Source organism: Thermobia domestica, chromosome 13, assembly GCF_964235325.1.
Source record: "Thermobia domestica chromosome 13, izTheDome1.hap1.1, whole genome shotgun sequence".
In the NCBI taxonomy this organism is placed as follows: Eukaryota; Metazoa; Arthropoda; class Insecta; order Zygentoma; family Lepismatidae; genus Thermobia; species Thermobia domestica.
The window spans coordinates 220032034-220050033 of NC_137466.1; the positions used below are offsets into that span (position 1 = coordinate 220032034).

The window sequence follows — 18000 nt, forward strand, 5'->3', positions numbered from 1 at the left end:
CCTTCTGGGTAATGGTATTCCCTGTTTGGGAAACATGTATTACTTAGCAAGGCACCAAAATTCTTTCAGTCTTACATGATTTCTTTATACTTTGAAGGATTAATTTAATTCCAATTGTGTACAGTGGTTAATTTCTGCGGAAATTTTGATCATTTAAAAATAACTTTTTCATATTACAATGATACTTCGTATTAATAAAAACATTTTTAAAAGTACAATATTATCCTACTTCAACAACAGTTCTAGAAAGTAGAAAATAATAAAATAGCAAAAAATGAATACCCAAATTAAGCAAATTTTCACAGTAGGTACTTTGTAAATAAGGAAAAGGAAATTTAGATGTTATAGTAATGGCTACCTTCCTCCTAAAGAGCGGAATTTTCCAAAATGCTGAAACACGTGTTTCATTATGTATATATGTTTGAATTTCAACATACTGTATTTCATTTCCATTATAGTTTTCATATAACAAATAAAATAGAATAAAATAAAATCTAATATAATGAAACCATTACATAAAATGTAAGTTTTATTCTTTCAAGTAAATCCTGTTTGTTTTGCTTTACAGTTGCAGAATCCCCAGCGTCCAGTGTTGGTGTGGATTCATGGCGGGGCCTGGTTCGCAGGAGGCAGTGTCGTGGCGTTTCTTGGGCCTGAGTATTTCATGGATGAAGATATTGTATTGGTCACTTTCAACTATAGACTCGCTGCTTTAGGTAAGTATTCCACTTCCTACTTACCATCAATAAAACTGATACTTTCAAAAAAAGAAAGTCTCCAAATTCAGTTTATGTATATATAAATAGGACGTCCCAAAAGTTCGGCCTTATGGGGAATATTGAAATATAGACTTAAAAGCACATTGTTGAGTAACGAGAATACATTGAGTGAGCGCAGAAAGTGTTCATACACCGTGTACACTTTATATTGGAAACAGCTTAGAATAACAACGGGAGGTGGTCCAGAGTTAAAACTACACATTCATACATTTTATTTCTATATGCAAGAGAAAGGCCAAACAAACACAATCACTGGTTTGTTCAAAGGAAAAGAGAGAATTTCTGTCTTGTAAGGGCAAAAAGTCATCGTACACTTATACTTGAACTAATGTTTACAAAGTATATTACGTTATTTAATATCTTGTGGGATTACCCTGTGCGTCAATGATTACCTCTAATCTTGATTTCACAAAGTGTTCTGTAGTTTCGGGACTGATTAAATCTCATTCTTCTTGAATAGTTTTTTTTTAGGTCTTCTTTATAAGCTGTGCCTTCCGATTCTTGTCTCCAGAACAGATCATACGGGGTTGAGGAGGAGTGCGAAGCTGTTTTGGGGTATTGTAGAGGAGCCACAATAAAGTATTTCCGCTGTATGTTTGAGGTCGTTGTCTTGCTAAAAAATAAAATTGTTTTCAATGCCTATCTTCTGAGCACTATATGGAGATTTTCCTTTAATATGTTAATATACACTTTGTGATCCATCACTACATCGATAAAGTGGAGGCGACTCACTCGCGAGGCACTCATACGACCCATACACCCCCAGACGAGCAAAGATTCTCCTCCGTGTTTTACTGTAGGGACGAGATTTCGAGGATTCATCTCTATATTCACCTTGCGCCATACCATATGCCTCCCACCGGACCCAGATTAAATTTACTTTCGTCTAAAAATATGACCCTATTCCGCAAGTCTGATCCCTTATTTCTATACTCTTTTACAAACTTTAGTCTGTTTGTAGAATTTGTCTTGTTCACCCAAAAGTTTTTTCCTGGCTACCCGAAAATGATGTCCATTCTCTTTGCAAATATTCCGCACTGTACTGGCTGATATTTTAACACCGCGTTTTTCCAGATCCGTTGTCAATTGCACAACACTACTTTTCGGAACCTTTTTTTATTTCCCTAATGATGTAACGTTTGTCTTGTTCGCTCAAAATTGTTAGTCTTCCGGTTTTTTTTTTTTTTTTTTTTTTTTTTTTTTTTTGTTGCTCACCGTGTTAGAAACATTATACCTCACATACCTCACAATTATTGTTTGTACTGTTGAACGAGGCCTGTCTACAAGGTTTGCTATCTCTCTCAAAGACTTAGCCTTCTTATGCAATTTAATAATAACTTCCCTTGTCCATTCACTTGTTTCTGTTCGGTTCTCCCCATTTTGATAGCCTACTGTGCAGTGTTTTCACTCCTATTCGCAACTAAACTCACTCTGTCACTCGTCACTGCCATACAGAGGTATATTCAGGTGAATACTAGTGAACCCCAGTTGTGGCGTCTTTGTTTCGTATTCTTACATCAGGTGTAAGATCACTTTTTGGGTCTACTCTACTCTCTTTCTACGGAGTTTATTTACTTTCTAAACATTACACTTGTCTTTGTGGTTCTACATTGATATATTAATAAAACTTAGTTTTCATTATGTATATTGTGTGTGTTATTACACTTCTTAAATTTTGTTTCGTTCTCACAGGCATTCTTGTTTCAATAGCATAGGTATACGAACACTTTCTGTGCTCACTGTACTCTGTAGTTACATTGTAGCCGTTATTTAGGATACGAGAGGCGACAAATGTTCAAATTTGGTACCATTCTTCAGTCTTGAAGATATCAATACGAGAAGCATGGAAAATTCGTGGTACATTGCATAACATAAATCCGTATGCATAACTTTGGTGGTGCAATAACGTGGGAACAATGTTGTCTTCAAGGTCTACAATAGAATATACACATGTCGGCGCAGTTTTACTATAAGGATCCACAGATTGTAAATGTACGGAAAATTTTGGGGAAGGCTTTAATTTGCCCATTTTATGCCGAGAACAACTCAACGAACCCCTGCGGGGCGTCTAACTCGTTCCTACTAGGCATGCGTCATTTAGGTGTTCTATATTCATCTCCCACATTTGATGCATTTGTTGCTTCTTTTTCTAAGCGATTGTATACTAGAAGCAGCAAACGCATCAAGTTTATTAGATGGCAACTGTCGCCGATCATTTGAAACTGAATATGGAAGAAGTAAATAAGCACTAGTCATTTTGTTATAAAATTACATTAGCAGATTTTATTTTATTCCAAACGGTTATTGTCGAATATACGCGGTTAAAGGAGCACTGTGATTAGTCAAATTCAAAAGACCCCAACAATTTACCACTCAACAAACGACGTTCCCTTCATCGCCTCGGTGCCCAAGTCGGAAGAGCACGCGGCTAGTGATCCAAAGATTGGTAGTTCGCGCCCACCCTGGAGTACCGGTACATTTTTTTTTTTTTTTACTTTTTTAAAGTGTTTTTTAGACTCGCCTTAATGTAAACACTTTAAGCATATAGGCAAATTAACATATTTTGGGGGAGTAATTTTGTGGTTCATTGACGCTTACGGCATGAGAAACATACCTAAAACATACTAGGCACGATCCCCAGGTACATGTCAGGTATGTGCCTAGGGGCGGACATAGACTGTGATTATCACTTGCCATGTTATTTCTCTTTCATATGTACATAAGGCACATACTGGACACATTCCCATGTGCCTGAGGGAACATGATAGGCATATGCCTGAATTGTGCTGTTAGGGTTGTGAAAGCCTACCTGTAGAGGAGCTACGTGTAGCAAGTTGATGGACATTTCAGGCACTTTGCTTTAATCTGAATGACAAAACCTATTGGAAGCTGGCAACTTCGAAGGTTTGTGAAGTCAGAATGATTCGTACTCGGATATGGAATTATAGGGGGAAAAATTGCACTTGATATCATCTATTACTTATTCAAGTTTGCCACAGACCTCCCCAACATTCTATATATTAAAATACTACATTTATATGTTTGTCTAGAGCAATTCACTCCTTTTGAGATTCTTCCTGTCCTTTACTTGTGTTCGTAAAGAGACTTTCACAGATATAGCGAGAAGTGGGAAGGAGATTCACGCTCATTTTAGAACTGTGCACTGTGTAAATAGCGCAAGTTCAGCTAGTAATAATAAATCAAATAAACAATAAATCAAAATAATTAATTATTTTTATACCGTATTTATTGCAATATTTCTACTGAAACAAGACTATATTATACCTATTGAAGTACGTATAACACTTTTATGATACATACTTAGTGGATAGTATAAAATCTTAAATTTACTTAACTATTGTAACTAATACTTATAAATTCTGAAAATGCAAGTAGGCACAATTTCTGTTCTAATAGTTTCACCTGCCAAGATCTGAAAACGCTTGAAAAGTAATTTTGTTTCCAACTTTTGAGTATCTTTCCGGATTGACATTAATGCTTACCATATTCTGCTTACCAGATTCCACGTTAGATGACAGTTTTAAATTACAACTTTTCATCCAGTCTATGAATGTTGTTAGATACTGTCACCTATATCATGTTATGGCAAATGTTATCACAACTTTGTGTTAATTGCTTCTATTTCTCAAAGTGGGAGCAAAATTATCAGAGGAAACCAAGAAGATGCCTTAACCTCAATGAAATCCTTAAAATTCAAAACCTTTAATTAATATTATTATTATCGTTATTTGCAACACTGACAAGTAAGTCTTATCATAACAGAAACTGATTAAAGTGTATTTCATTAAAAATAAAATTGAATATTCGGTTTGTCAAAATACAAAGAACATGGTTAGTTATTTACTTATATTATTAAAGAAGATCATATTCTTCTGGGGTACAAATTTCGTGGGGAAACATGTTGTACCTGGAGACGATTCTACATTCGGATAGTAGTGACCTTTTCTTGCAATTTGTAAAGTAACTTCATCCCTTTAACTGATCAGGCTAAGTCTACTTGATAGTTATTAGCGAAAATCTTTATGTTGCAAGGGAAACAAAAAACTTGGAAATGTTTATTTATATTTTTCCATTCTTAAAAATAAGTTTAATAAATACATTCGTGAGAATTGTTTTATAAAATATTTAGAAAATTACAAAAGTTGGTAATCGTGGTTTTCAGTATTTGTAAAAGAGATGGGCTACTGAATATTTATTTGATCTTTATAATTATGTAATGCTGATATATAAATATGTGACTCAGTGTGTGTTTCCTCCTACATCAGCGCTATGTACTTTGGGTCACATTTAATAAACTGTAACTTGTTAGTTTTCTGTTAAAACTATTGACCTGTTCGTTACGCCATAGCTTTCTTAAAATACTAGCAATGAGAATCATACTTCAAGAAAATTTTATTTTTGGTGAAGGAAGAAATAGGTTTGAAAAATTGGTTTCTAGGTACAACATATTTCCCTAATATTTCAAGAGATGCAGTCTCCTTAAATTCACTCAGGATGATCCATAAAGGACTAGTCTTCAAATGTTTAAAGTAGAAACAAAAAAATCCATTAATCTTTGATAGCCAAATGACTTTAGTAGCGGTCTAAAAGATGGTTTATGAACAAAGTTCTTATTCTAGGACTAAAGTTATAGTTACTGTTTTACATTCATTACATTACAAACATAATGCTCATTAAAACGTTTCGTCTATGAAAGCACATGTTATCTATACTTTACTATCGTATGAAGAAATGAGTATCTATAGCCATTGGTTTCTGCAGGTTTCCTAAGCACTGAGGACTCATCTCTCCCTGGCAACTACGCAATGAAGGACCAAGTAGCCGCTTTGCGTTGGGTAAAGGAGAACATTGCAGCCTTTGGAGGGGACCCCAACAAAGTCACAATCGCAGGGCAGAGTGCTGGAGCTGCTAGCGTGCACTACCTCATGCTGTCACCAATGTCTAAAGGTTTGTGCCTAACATACTGACTATTTATTACGCCGCTGATCCTGATATTTCTATCATAATTACATTAATACAATCATAATTACATTAAATTATATCAGAAACCTAAGTTTGACAATTTTCCATTTCTGGTTGAAATTGAAGGTAAGTTATATCAGTAAACTTCATTATTTTTATGTTAACATTTGTATATGTTTATTATTGTTCAGTAGATTCTATATGTTCTATGTGTGTTGAGAATGCTATATATACACATTGAAAGATGCAACTTAATTTAAGGTAATAAGAAACACGAATACTGTAACATGCTACAGCCAAGGGCGCCCATCACATGGGGCACGATGGGGCGCTTGCCCCCCCCCCCCCTTAAGAGGAAATTGTACTTGGGAATATTGAAAACCCAATAGAATTTTTACATTAGTTACATCAAAATTTGAAACTATATTTGAAACGTTGCTTATAGTTGCCCCCCCCCTCGCAAACCACAACATGGGTGCCCATGGCTACAGCTAGTAAATTTACTTAACAAATTAAGAAATAAATTATTGTTATATGATATACGAGGTATAGAGGAATGGTATCTGGTATAAAGTGTGGTCATGCGTTTTGGTTATTTCCCAGGACTCTTTCATAGAGCAGTGTCACAGAGTGGGACAGCTCTAGATATGTGGGCATTTCCTATTCCCGCCAGAGCTACGGCCTTCAAGCTAGGACGTGCCGTGGGTTGCAAGAGCAATACATCGGCAGATCTGAGTCAGTGCCTGAGGAACGTGAACGCTTCTGATATTGTGGAGGCTCACAACAAGCTTTTCGTAAGTTAATTTCTGAATTTAATCTTTCAGATCGTATAAAGTAATGTTTCTTTGAAAGATCTATCATCAGTGTAATGGCCAACCCTTTATTTATTTCAGGAATGGGATTTAGATCCTCTGCTTCCCTTCCGTCCTGTGATTGAGGCATCAGACTCCGAAGAACCTTTCCTCACAGACTCCCCGTTGAAGCTAATCCAACAGGGAAAATTCCACAAGGTACCTTGGATGTTGGGCATCACTTCACAGGAAGGTGCGATCAGAGCAGCGCGTAAGTCCAACCAATGAATCGCTTCCATCGTTTCTATTAAGGAATCAATATATCTGTTTATAGTTCACCACATAAATGGTGACAAGCTTTCTGGAATTAGTCATGATTATAGAAAAAGATTTTTTTTTTTCATTTATAAGTGTTCCTACAATTGCAGATGCTTTAAAACAAATTTAAAGACTACCTGAAATAGAATGTAATCCTATTATCCGAAATAATGTCAACCGATATCACTTCAAATGGATTATAACAAATAGAATAAACAAACACGTCTATTTTGGATATATGGAAAATTGATGTAATAAGACAAGGGAGAGGGAGAGAATACAGAACTAATTGTTTTATGGTGTGTCAATTGTTTCGTTGAGCATGTCATGCTTATTCAAATAGTTGCAAGCACCTCAATATTTGATATTATATATAAAAATGTATGTGATAATCACTCTAAATTAATGCGAAATTTCGATGAATGAAGGCTCCAATTTCTCCGTTCTTCAATAATTACTTCAACTGTAGCTATTACTTCAATATAAGTAAATTCTGTTAATGATTTTTGTTGATTCACTTAATGTGTACTCAATCTGTTTCTTACTGCTTCTAGTTTTGGAACAACGCGACCTTTACCCAGAATTGAATCAGGATTTCCACCGCTTGGGGCCTTTGTGTCTTCATTATCATCGGAGTACCAACAACCCTTTGGAAGTCACGCAGCGAGTGAGAGAGTTCTATTTTGGTGACGAACCTATAACAATCAACAACTCACATTCGTTAGTAGAGGTAAACAACAAAATTTGCTATAGCCATCAGCTGTATATTGAGAAAGGATTTTGCTGTCAAACTGAAACTAAACTGCATGCAAGAAGAGACAACAATAGTTTTTCTGTCAAACCGAAAACCAGCAACACGTAATATATTTGTAGTTAAACTTTGTCAGAAAAATATGTAACAAACTCTAAAGATAATTTAATGTTTATATGTTCTATTGTTGTTTATTTATGTAATGACAATTATGTTCAAAGTACAGTAATTCAATGTGCAGTGTTTAGAAGTATCATATTAATTCATAAGTAAATTAACTTCTGTTACCTAGTTATGAACTATAGCCAATATTCCAAATAAGATACAATTTTTATTACTGTTTACCTAAATTTTAAAGCAAAAAGTTGTGGCCTGGTTTTACTATTTATTAGGCTTAGAGTAGAAGTTTTTGTATTAAATATTTGACACAATTGGCTATTTGACACAGTTGGTTTGACACAATTGGCTATTTGATAATGTTACAGTTCGCTGTTGAGATCACCTATTTCAACATTTTTCGTTGATTCTAATCTGATAAGCAACCAAAACACCCTACCCAATTCTTCTCCCTCTTCTTGTTAGTTTAACGTCTCACGTTATGCAACGAGACTATGGGAGGTGGATGGTAATGGCGAAATTACGAAAGTGGGAGGAAACGGGGAATGTCCAAGAAAAGCCATATTTATTGTATTTGTTCACCACAACGCCCACTTGGTGGGAGGTGGGATCGAATCACCCAGCTGGGGATAGTAATGAAGAGAATCACTAGTCCAGTACAAGGGGAGATTTTGTTTCTCTTTGTAAGATATAATATCATCTAAAGTATAAATTTTCTTCTTGATGCTCTTCCAGTTGGAGTCACTGAGATATACGCAATCCCTTTGTTTTCACCATCAATGCTTACAATTAAACACAACTGTTTTAACTTTCATCTTGAAGTATAATAAAATGCCATAGTAATCATAGTTTAATAATAGCTTTGCAAATGATTATATTATTATTCATTGCTATATTGAGTGAAAACCAACATTGATTGCACTCCAAAGTTTAAAAATTATATTTCACTCCTTTCTTATGGAACAGAGGCACAACAAAGAAACATTCTTACAACTATATACAATATTTTTCTTTTATACAATGAAAGGAAGGATTATACGAAGCACATGTTTCCTCTATTCATTTGAAGATTTGCAGTTAATTACGTTACTTCTGTAATTTCGAACTCATAGATTGTATCGTATATGCACAACAAGTACAACTTCCCACCCTGTCCTCAGTTGCCATTGATCTAACAGGTACACTTTACCATTCAACATTATTTCATAACCTCTGTCGAATAAATGAACAAACACCATTTAATTAATTTTATAATTATCGTACAGAGTTGTGTAGCTTATCCTCAAATATGATGAATGTATAGTCTAAAGGTATGTGTGTGCTATTACGAAATTTATGGATATTTACTAGGTACGTGTTTTCCTATACGCAGCGGTTATTGGTGGAAAGAGGAATAGGTATATGTACTCAAGCGAGGGAAAGTGGGGAGAAATTTGTTTTGGTCTCCTATCAGGTTAAATGTTACGGAGAGTGAAAGATACCCGAAAGGAACGAAAAAAATTCATTCATAAATTAGAATATTTTTGTTGTTAAAATCAAAATGTTCCTTACAAATAATACCATAACATTTCATTTTTCATTTATTTGTTTTTCAGATGTTTACGGATCGAATGTTTCTTCTGGGAGCAGACAAATCAGCAAAACTTCATTCGAGTCTCAGCAAGCAACCCGTCTATTTCTACGTCTTCTCCTACAAGGGCCAATACACAATGACCATGATCTATGGGAATCCCACCAGGAATTATGGTGAGCCAGTTCTCCATTTACACTTCACAGATATTAAGAATAAGGGTAAACATTTCAGGCTTCAATTGAATTTTTCAGTCCATAATTGATTTTCAGCACAGTATTCTAAGAAGCTGCAGTAATTAGGAACAAAAGGCTATTCTCATCAATAACTTTTTTTTTTTTTTAAACAGCAAGTACTGAATTATTACTTCTTGGTACGGATATCAGTACTGCTTATACGAGAACAACTTACTCTCAGAATAAGTAATCCTGACTAGCTTTTTTATTTTGGATATCACTTGAAGTATCGAAAAAACAACAATTTCGCAGCATATTCTAATTTAAGAGTAACTTAGATGTATCTTTCTCAAAAGTCATTATTTTGTAGATATTACTACTTATTCAGATGCTCATTACGAAATATATTATAATGTTGAGACTGCGATAATGAACTGCTCAGATATAAGTAAACTCTCTAGGAAAGAGGATGATACAGAATTAGTTAGTTATTGCGATTATAACTTACAAAAACAGAACTTCATACTTACTTCGCTAGATAAATTAGTTCTAGGAATATCTAATTTTAATCAAAACCAATTATAATCGAATTTAATTATATTTTACTAAGATATAATTATTAATTATGCAAAACAAGTAACCACAATAGTGACAGGAAGCTTTTATGTCTCTAACGCTTCGTATAACTTTTCTTTTTCAGTTAGCGTTTGTTCGGTAGAGTTAACTTTGATTCCAGTTGTATTTCATATTCAAATAGCTGATCATTGAGAATATTATAGAATCTAATTAGGGTACAAGTGACGAGAAATATATCAGCGTTAAACAGGAAATATATAACAAAATATTAACATAATACATTCTATAGAATTTTAATATATAGTTTATAACAAGGTTCCTACCGGTCAGGAAAGCAGGGAAGTCAGGGAAAACTCAGGGAAAAAACTGGAAATCAGGGAAAGTCAGGGAAATTTTATAAAACATATTTTTTCTATATTTTTCTAACTTTAACTGAACACCAATTTCAGCTTAGTCAACTATTACAATACCTATTTTGTTTTTATTGCTATTTTTTTTATTGCTGTACGTATGAGTAATTGAATACTATTTGTCTCTATAAAATAAATGTTCTCATACTTAAATATTCACCGTTATTTATTTCTTATTTATATGTCAACGTCATCCGACACCTGTCAGGAAAGTCAGGGAATTTCCTGCTAAAGGTCAGAAAATGTCAGGGAAATAGATTTCTCCAGATCAATTGTAATCTTGTAATATATAGTATATAGTTATACAGTTTTACAAGCTAAAATGAGATGATGTTCCATCCAACTAATAGATTGTATTATGAAACTAAACGTAGAAATTAAGTCTGATGGTAATTTCTAAACAATGAACTTTTGTAACAGTGCGAAACAAGAAACCACGTTATTAATATTAGAATGAAGAGGGATCCATTGAAACTATTTGCTACAGAGAAAATTTCTCTATCATCCTTCTCGTTCTAGTCTTATTTTATATTTGATCAAAATATTTAATCTACAAAAGATTCATTCTCTTAATATTGGCAACATCAAGGCATCACTCTTCTGTCATCATCCTGTAAAACCCTCTTAAATTTTCTGTTAGCAAGATGGTTCCCATACGTAGATTATCAGTATAAATTTAGACATAAAACAATCAACTATCAATCGGATAATTACCATTTCTTAAAAATTCCAAAAGAAATAGCAATACAATACAATAAAATACAATGGTACAATACCCCGGTACATAAATTATTTATTGATTTTAGAAGGGCCTGGTTTCCGGAAACACTATACAATAGTAGGTGGGAAACATTATACAGTATTCTTACTGGATTACTATACCGAAAAGGCTAGTTAGATTAATTAAGATATATCTAAATGAATTCCAAAGTAAAGTCGGAGCAGAAAAGTTCTTGTCCACGAGCTTTCACGTCGAGAATGGCTTGAAACAAGGAGATGCGTTACCGCCGTTAATATATATATATAATTTTATTTATTTTTTATTTATTTATTTTTTATTTTTATTATTTTTTTTACTATGCTATGAGAAAAATAAAAATAGCAACCAGAATCTAGAATTGTATGGTACTCACGAGGTTATGGACTATGATGATGAAGTAAATCTGATAGGAGAACAATAGAAATACATTTAGGGATCTTATTAAACACTTTCAGAGGTAAAAATTTAGAAGTAAATGCAGAGAAAATTGCCGTGACCATAATACTTCAAATTATGGATACGTTAAAATGTCGAACACTACTTTCGACACAGTGAATACTATCAAATATCTAGAATCAACGTTGACAAACAAAAACTATATCCACGAAGAAATTAAATGTCGACTCAAAACAAGAAATTTGTGTTATTATTCAGTTCAAAATCTTTTGTCTTCGTGAATTCTGTCGAGGAATTTTAAGCTTAAAATATATAAAATGATAATTATGCTTGTTGTTTTATATGGTTGGGAAACATGGTCGCTTACTCTGAGGGAAGAACGCATACTAAACCTATTTGAGAATAAAATACTAAAGCAGACCGAAGGAAGGGAATTGGGGAATGACAAAAGCTTCATCATTAAAAAGAGTATAATTTATACCGTTTCCCAAACATTGTTAAAGTCATCAAGTCTAAGACTCTCAGGTGAGTTGATCATGTAGCCAGAATGGAAGAAAATAGAAACGTTAGAAAATAAAATTTTGAGTCGAAACAAAATCGGAAAACGATCATTAGGAAGACTTAGGAGCAGATGGAGGAAGACATTAAGATGGATCTCGCAGAGATAGGAATACAAAGTAGAAACTGGATCCAGTTGACTAAGGACAGAAGTCATTGAAGAGCTTTTGTAAATGCGGCATTCAACCTCCGAGTTCTATGGGCTATAGAGTTAATATTGTCAATGTGTTAACTGTGTTATTTACCTTCCTGGGAGCTTTCCACAAACTCTTTTTTGCTACAATTTGATTTACTTTGGTCAGAAATTATGCTTAACCTGGTTGTGTACTTTATGTATTTGGAAAATACATATGTAATGTGATCTAAGGAACAAAATGATGTATTTTAATGTTGTATGTTGTGGTACTATGAAAAAAGAGAACGGAAACATTCGAAATGTGATAGTGGTGTTCAAAAGTAGGTGGTGTCAAATATAAGGGTATTGAAAATGATAGAAAAAAGAAGTATATGGGGAATATTGTCAAAGGAAGATAAGATAATTGAAGACATTATGAAATATGGACGAGCCACGCTATTAGCTGTAGAAGGAAAGTACCTAGAGGAAGGTCGCCATTGGACCAAATAAGAACAAGATGTACTGAAGAAAAGTACGTGGGAATGAAAAGTCGGACTCAGGATAGGGGAGAATGTTAAGCTACGTCAAACCAAAACAGAAATTGCTGATCCTGGGAAGAAGAAGAATTTAACTGGGTTCGTTTTTTAAGTTTCTTTAGATAATCTTAGTTTTTCGGATTACCATTTGTTAGAGATATACTCGTACTTTAAATAATTCCTGGTTTCCGCACCAAGTATCATATTCATATACAAAATATGAGATTAGCAGAAACCAAAAATTCGATGCACCAGATAGGAATAAAATTATTCATATATTTAGGTAATAAACTTCCAAATTCTATTAAATTAATGTCTATCTGTAAAGTGTAGTTTTTAAACATTTTGTATTTTCTAAGGAAGTCATAAACTTCCAGTTCCTAAGGAGCAAAAATATATAAATAGACTGGACAGCTGATGATCATGTACTTCCACAACATCTCTCCTGTTTTGTATTTATATTGACATATAATTAATCGTGTTTTAAATGATAAACTTTTCTTTTTTAATGCTAACAGGTGCGTGTCATTCAGATGACCGATTATACCAATTTAAGAACGTATGGTTCCCTCCATATCAACCTAATCATCCCGACTACAAAACGATAAAAGTGATGGTGAGTCTATGGACCAGTTTTGTCAAAACAGGGTAGGTTATCTCTTTTCACTCTATTCACCAGACACCTATAAACTCATAATGTATATTAGCGTTATCAAAACATTTATATTTAATTTCGTTGTAATTGTTTCATTCAGTGTACTAACGCATATCGGGATATTTGGTATACGATATCTCACAATTGTATTACATTGGATTAGTACACATTGCGGCTAGTAACATATAGTCAATTGTTTACAATATATCATGTGCTATTTAATTCATAACCATTAAGTAAAGCTTTATAATAAGTGTAATAATTAAGATTTAGAACTACTCTTGTGATATTGATTCAGAAACTCATTGACAATAAATATGCACTGTTTTATAATATCTTATTTTTTAACATATTTCTAGATTTAATTTAAGGGTTTATAGTAATTCAATAAACTATTTTATGGTTGTCCAGAAACAACTTTTAATACATATTTCAACTGTACACGAAGGAACATATGTATTTTCTTTAGCACTTGTATTATGATATACCTTTAGATTTTTTATATATCGTTCTATGTTTGGATTTTTCTTTTTTTTTTAAAAAAAAAGCACCATTTGCATATCTACTTTGATGCCATGAAAAGTCTCAGATTTTTTACTTAGAAAATCTACGAGATTGAACTTGAGTCGTATAGAAGTCTCAAGAATCGTGCTGAAATTTAAATTCGAAACACAGTAAAGCTTCAATAATTTGATATTCTGTGTAATCAGAACTACTCAGAAAATGAGACCCTATACTGTATTTGTAGGAAAGCCATAAAATGTTTACTTTCCTTTTTGGAATAACTTCCATCCAATTCGAATATTGAATCTTTGCTCTTATTCGTTAACTTAAAATCAATTGGATATCTTGTCTTGTCTTCATTACCATGATCGGTGTTATCAATAGATGCAACGGATTTCTCATTCCTGTGGGCTAAAAATGTGTAAATTAGAATCTTTATTTTTGTAATTACATTATTGAATAAAAATGGCGTATTACACCATTTGCATTTAGTGACCGATCAAAATGCCGATTTGCTTAAAGTATTAACATATATAAGTGATAAAAAATAGATCTGTTATGAAAAATTGTGTACAATTGAGTCATAATCAGGAAAGAAGAATATCATAGTCGAGAATGTATAAATTCTGAAAATTTTCACTCTCTCACTTTTACAAATTTCTCACTTTTCCCCAACGTTTCTGCCCCGACCATCTGGGCAACTGGCCCTCTCTCACTGCTCGAATTAATTTCCCAATCTTGACATTTAACCAATTTATTTATTATTTATTTATTTATTATTTATTTATTTATTTAAAATAAAATAAATAATAAATTTAAATAAATAAATAAATAATAAATAAATTGGTTAAATGTCAAGATTGGGAAATTAATTCGAGCAGTGAGAGAGGGCCAGTTGCCCAGATGGTCTGGGCAGAAACGTTGGGGAAAAGTGAGAAATTTGTAACAAAAAAATGAATTATAAAGAATTTGGATGTGTGTACGTGTATTTGTGTATAGGTGAGAAGGTGTATATGTAAAGTAAAGTGTGAGATATTCAACTTAACCCCTTCCTTTACGCAGCACTACACTAATACAATCTTTGCATTTCAGCTCTCCAATTGAATATCAAACGAATATTTGAACATATATTTCAGATTTTAAAACTGTTCTTCCTTTTTATTATTATTTAATAGGAATCCAACTCCTGAGAAGACAGACCTGATTCCCGTCACTTGGAAGCCTTTCACAAGAACCGAGAAACGCTATCTGGGCATTGGATCCGAGTTGCTACGTAAAAGGAATCACCGACAAACAAGGGTATCTTTCTGGCAGTCTTTGGGCCTCGAAGACTACCGGCTGCTGAAGCCGATTAAGAAAGACGTTGGTATTGTTGTTGATTCACTGGCCAATGTGTACACCTTTCTTCTCAAGACATTCACTCCGTTGTGATCGCGGAGACAGTATTGTTCAACTACTTCAGTATTTGAAATCAAGCTATCTATTTCTTTTTTTTTTTTTTCCTTTTTTTCTTTTTTTTTAATACTTCCAAGTTAAAAGAAACTAGCCACTATGGCACTACAGCGTAAAACCATAACACGAAGTATGATCAAATCAGTCACAACTCTGCCTATACAATAGATTTGCAAAGAATAAAAAGTTTGAGAATAGAATTAAACAAAGAGGTTAATGACAAAATAGTGAAACTTTTAATCATTCTCTGCAAAGTATAATTTATTGTTCACAATAGAATGAAAATGTGCATTTTATTACGTATAAATTTCTTTTTAACATTTTATGAAGATTTTGCAGGTATATTGCAGAAATTTTATATTCTTTGTATAATAAGCACTTGTTATAATCACTGGAGGCCAGATGCTAGAGAAAATGCATGTACTCCATTGCTGTAAATATCAAAAATAATTTTACATGTTATTCCTTCAGATTTTAATGTCATTTTAGGAAAAATAATTATACATGTGGTCATTTTCATGTATGATGCTTGTAAATATCTGTTTACCTATTTTTCAATATTCTACTTTTTTAAGCTTGAAGGCTTAATCGTTCGAGAAAAATATGAGCCGCTTTTCGCTCATAGTGGAGACTTCTGATGTTAAACAATTAGATCGTTTGTGGTTTTTAGAAGTATAGAAATGGCTCAACAGTGAGGTATACTGTATAGTAATACTTCAATATTCTCTAGTAATGTCTGTAAAAGTAAGAGTGCTTTCTGATACCCTGTAAAACGGTTATGTTAAACATTTGAACGAATATCATGTCATATGTAATCGTGACATATTTATGTAGTTGGTTAGATTAAAGTTAAGCGTGTCATTCAGCACGAGACTTTATGAGAAGTTAACCTACAGTTTAAAGTAGAATTGAAACCTCCGTAGTGAATTCAAATTTTAAGCTTCTTTCTTCGAGAATCAAACCCGAAACCCAGTGAATTATATATATCGTAAATTTATGTGTACTCATGTGTTGATTAAAGATTTGTTTCATCTTGTAAAGTTGGTGTTCAATACACTGTGATATATTGTAGTAATTTGTCAGTACTTAGTGTGAAAGTTCCTGTTTTTAATCCAATTTTTGCAATTTCCTTTGTATATATCTGCGTTTTTTTATTATTATTATTATTATTGTATCTGTTCATTATACGTTGCGGATAGTAAGTAACGAAACTAAAGCCTTTATAACTCTTTTTGTATTATAATAAAATACTATTTTTACATATTTATTATTTCCAACATTTGTTTATATTTCTTCTCCTATAGACATAACTGTGACCTGAAAGTGGTTTACACAATCCATATAGTATTTTAGTTTACATTGCTTTTCAACAGAAATGTTTAGAACAACAACATTTCATTCTATTCATTTTTTTATTCAACATTTTTAATTTCAACGCGTCTTAGACTTCACTTTATTCTCAATAAATTCTTACAACTAAAAGTAAATATACTCGGTTACTATCATTTACACCATTGTTACAATATTTAATGTTTTTAAACGGCCTTTCTGTCTAGTACTCATTTCAAATCTTGAAAGAGTTTGTTATTTGGTAGTATAAGAAACCTTTTTTTTCTTAATTTTTTTTAAATCATTCATTATATGTGCTAAGCAGTTATAGACAAGATATTAAACTTTGGTTTTATTATTATTTACATATTTCATGTAATTTGGCTTCTTCTACTTTCGTGACAAGTTCCTATGGTACCTTCTCCGATATTTGAGTCATGAACTCATCGGTTGAACTTTATAAAAGGTTAGAAAGGCACTTTTCTTTACCCTGTTTTGCTTCTCTCTCTCTCTTTCTCTCTACAAACGCACACGTATTTCTGTGTAAAATGCATCTTCATTCAGCTTAGTTTTCATTTAATTTAGAGTTTAGTGAGGCTATATTAGACGTGGACCTACAGCTTACCATGGAATCCGAACCACATGAGCTCCTGCCGGGAATCGAACCCGTATCTCCCACGCCAAAAACGCATACGCTAACCGTTATCCAGGAGGAAGCTCTGGGCTATGATAGAAACAAAAGAAAAAGTGTGTGTTCATTGTGGTAGTTTTGAATATAAAATTAGATGAGACCAAAAGTGAATAGTTTACATCTTTCATTTCAAAATATAATTGTCAATTAAAATGACTTTAAATAATAAAAAGAAACGAAATTTGATATTATACTCAAATTTTTATAACGAAAATGATTTGGTAGGGAGAAAAAGTAATCCTCGACAGGGATATTTTAGTGGGTTCCTTTAGGGGGACCAATATATGATTGAGAGGAAAGCCTCCCTCATTCCACTCTGATCTCACTTTCATTTAAATATGTATCCTAAGTGGCGAAGGGAGCTCAAATATATTCCATAAAGCTATGCTCCCCGACCGAAGAACGGGCATTTCAGCTAATGTATAAATAAATCAATTTTCAAATCTTCTGTGGTTAAAAGTATATTGGCGCTTAAAATCTGTTGTGTACGCCATCAAAAGCAATATCGAGAGACTAACAATAAGTGAGTGCTG

General features: G+C 33.1%; 1 protein-coding gene across 1 annotated transcript in view; it reads left to right on the forward strand.

Moving 5' to 3' along the window:
• LOC145667977 (uncharacterized) overlaps positions 1–16724 on the forward strand; it is a 132677-nt gene extending 115953 nt beyond the window's left edge. The window contains exons 14-21 of the mRNA XM_081735402.1: positions 569–716; positions 5562–5747; positions 6366–6556; positions 6656–6824; positions 7426–7601; positions 9335–9485; positions 13355–13484; positions 15171–16724. Coding sequence (XP_081591528.1) covers positions 569–716; positions 5562–5747; positions 6366–6556; positions 6656–6824; positions 7426–7601; positions 9335–9485; positions 13355–13484; positions 15171–15426 — 1407 coding nt within the window. The 3' untranslated portion in view covers positions 15427–16724. The remainder of the gene's footprint in view (positions 1–568; positions 717–5561; positions 5748–6365; positions 6557–6655; positions 6825–7425; positions 7602–9334; positions 9486–13354; positions 13485–15170) is intronic.
• The last annotated feature ends 1276 nt before the right edge of the window (positions 16725–18000 follow it).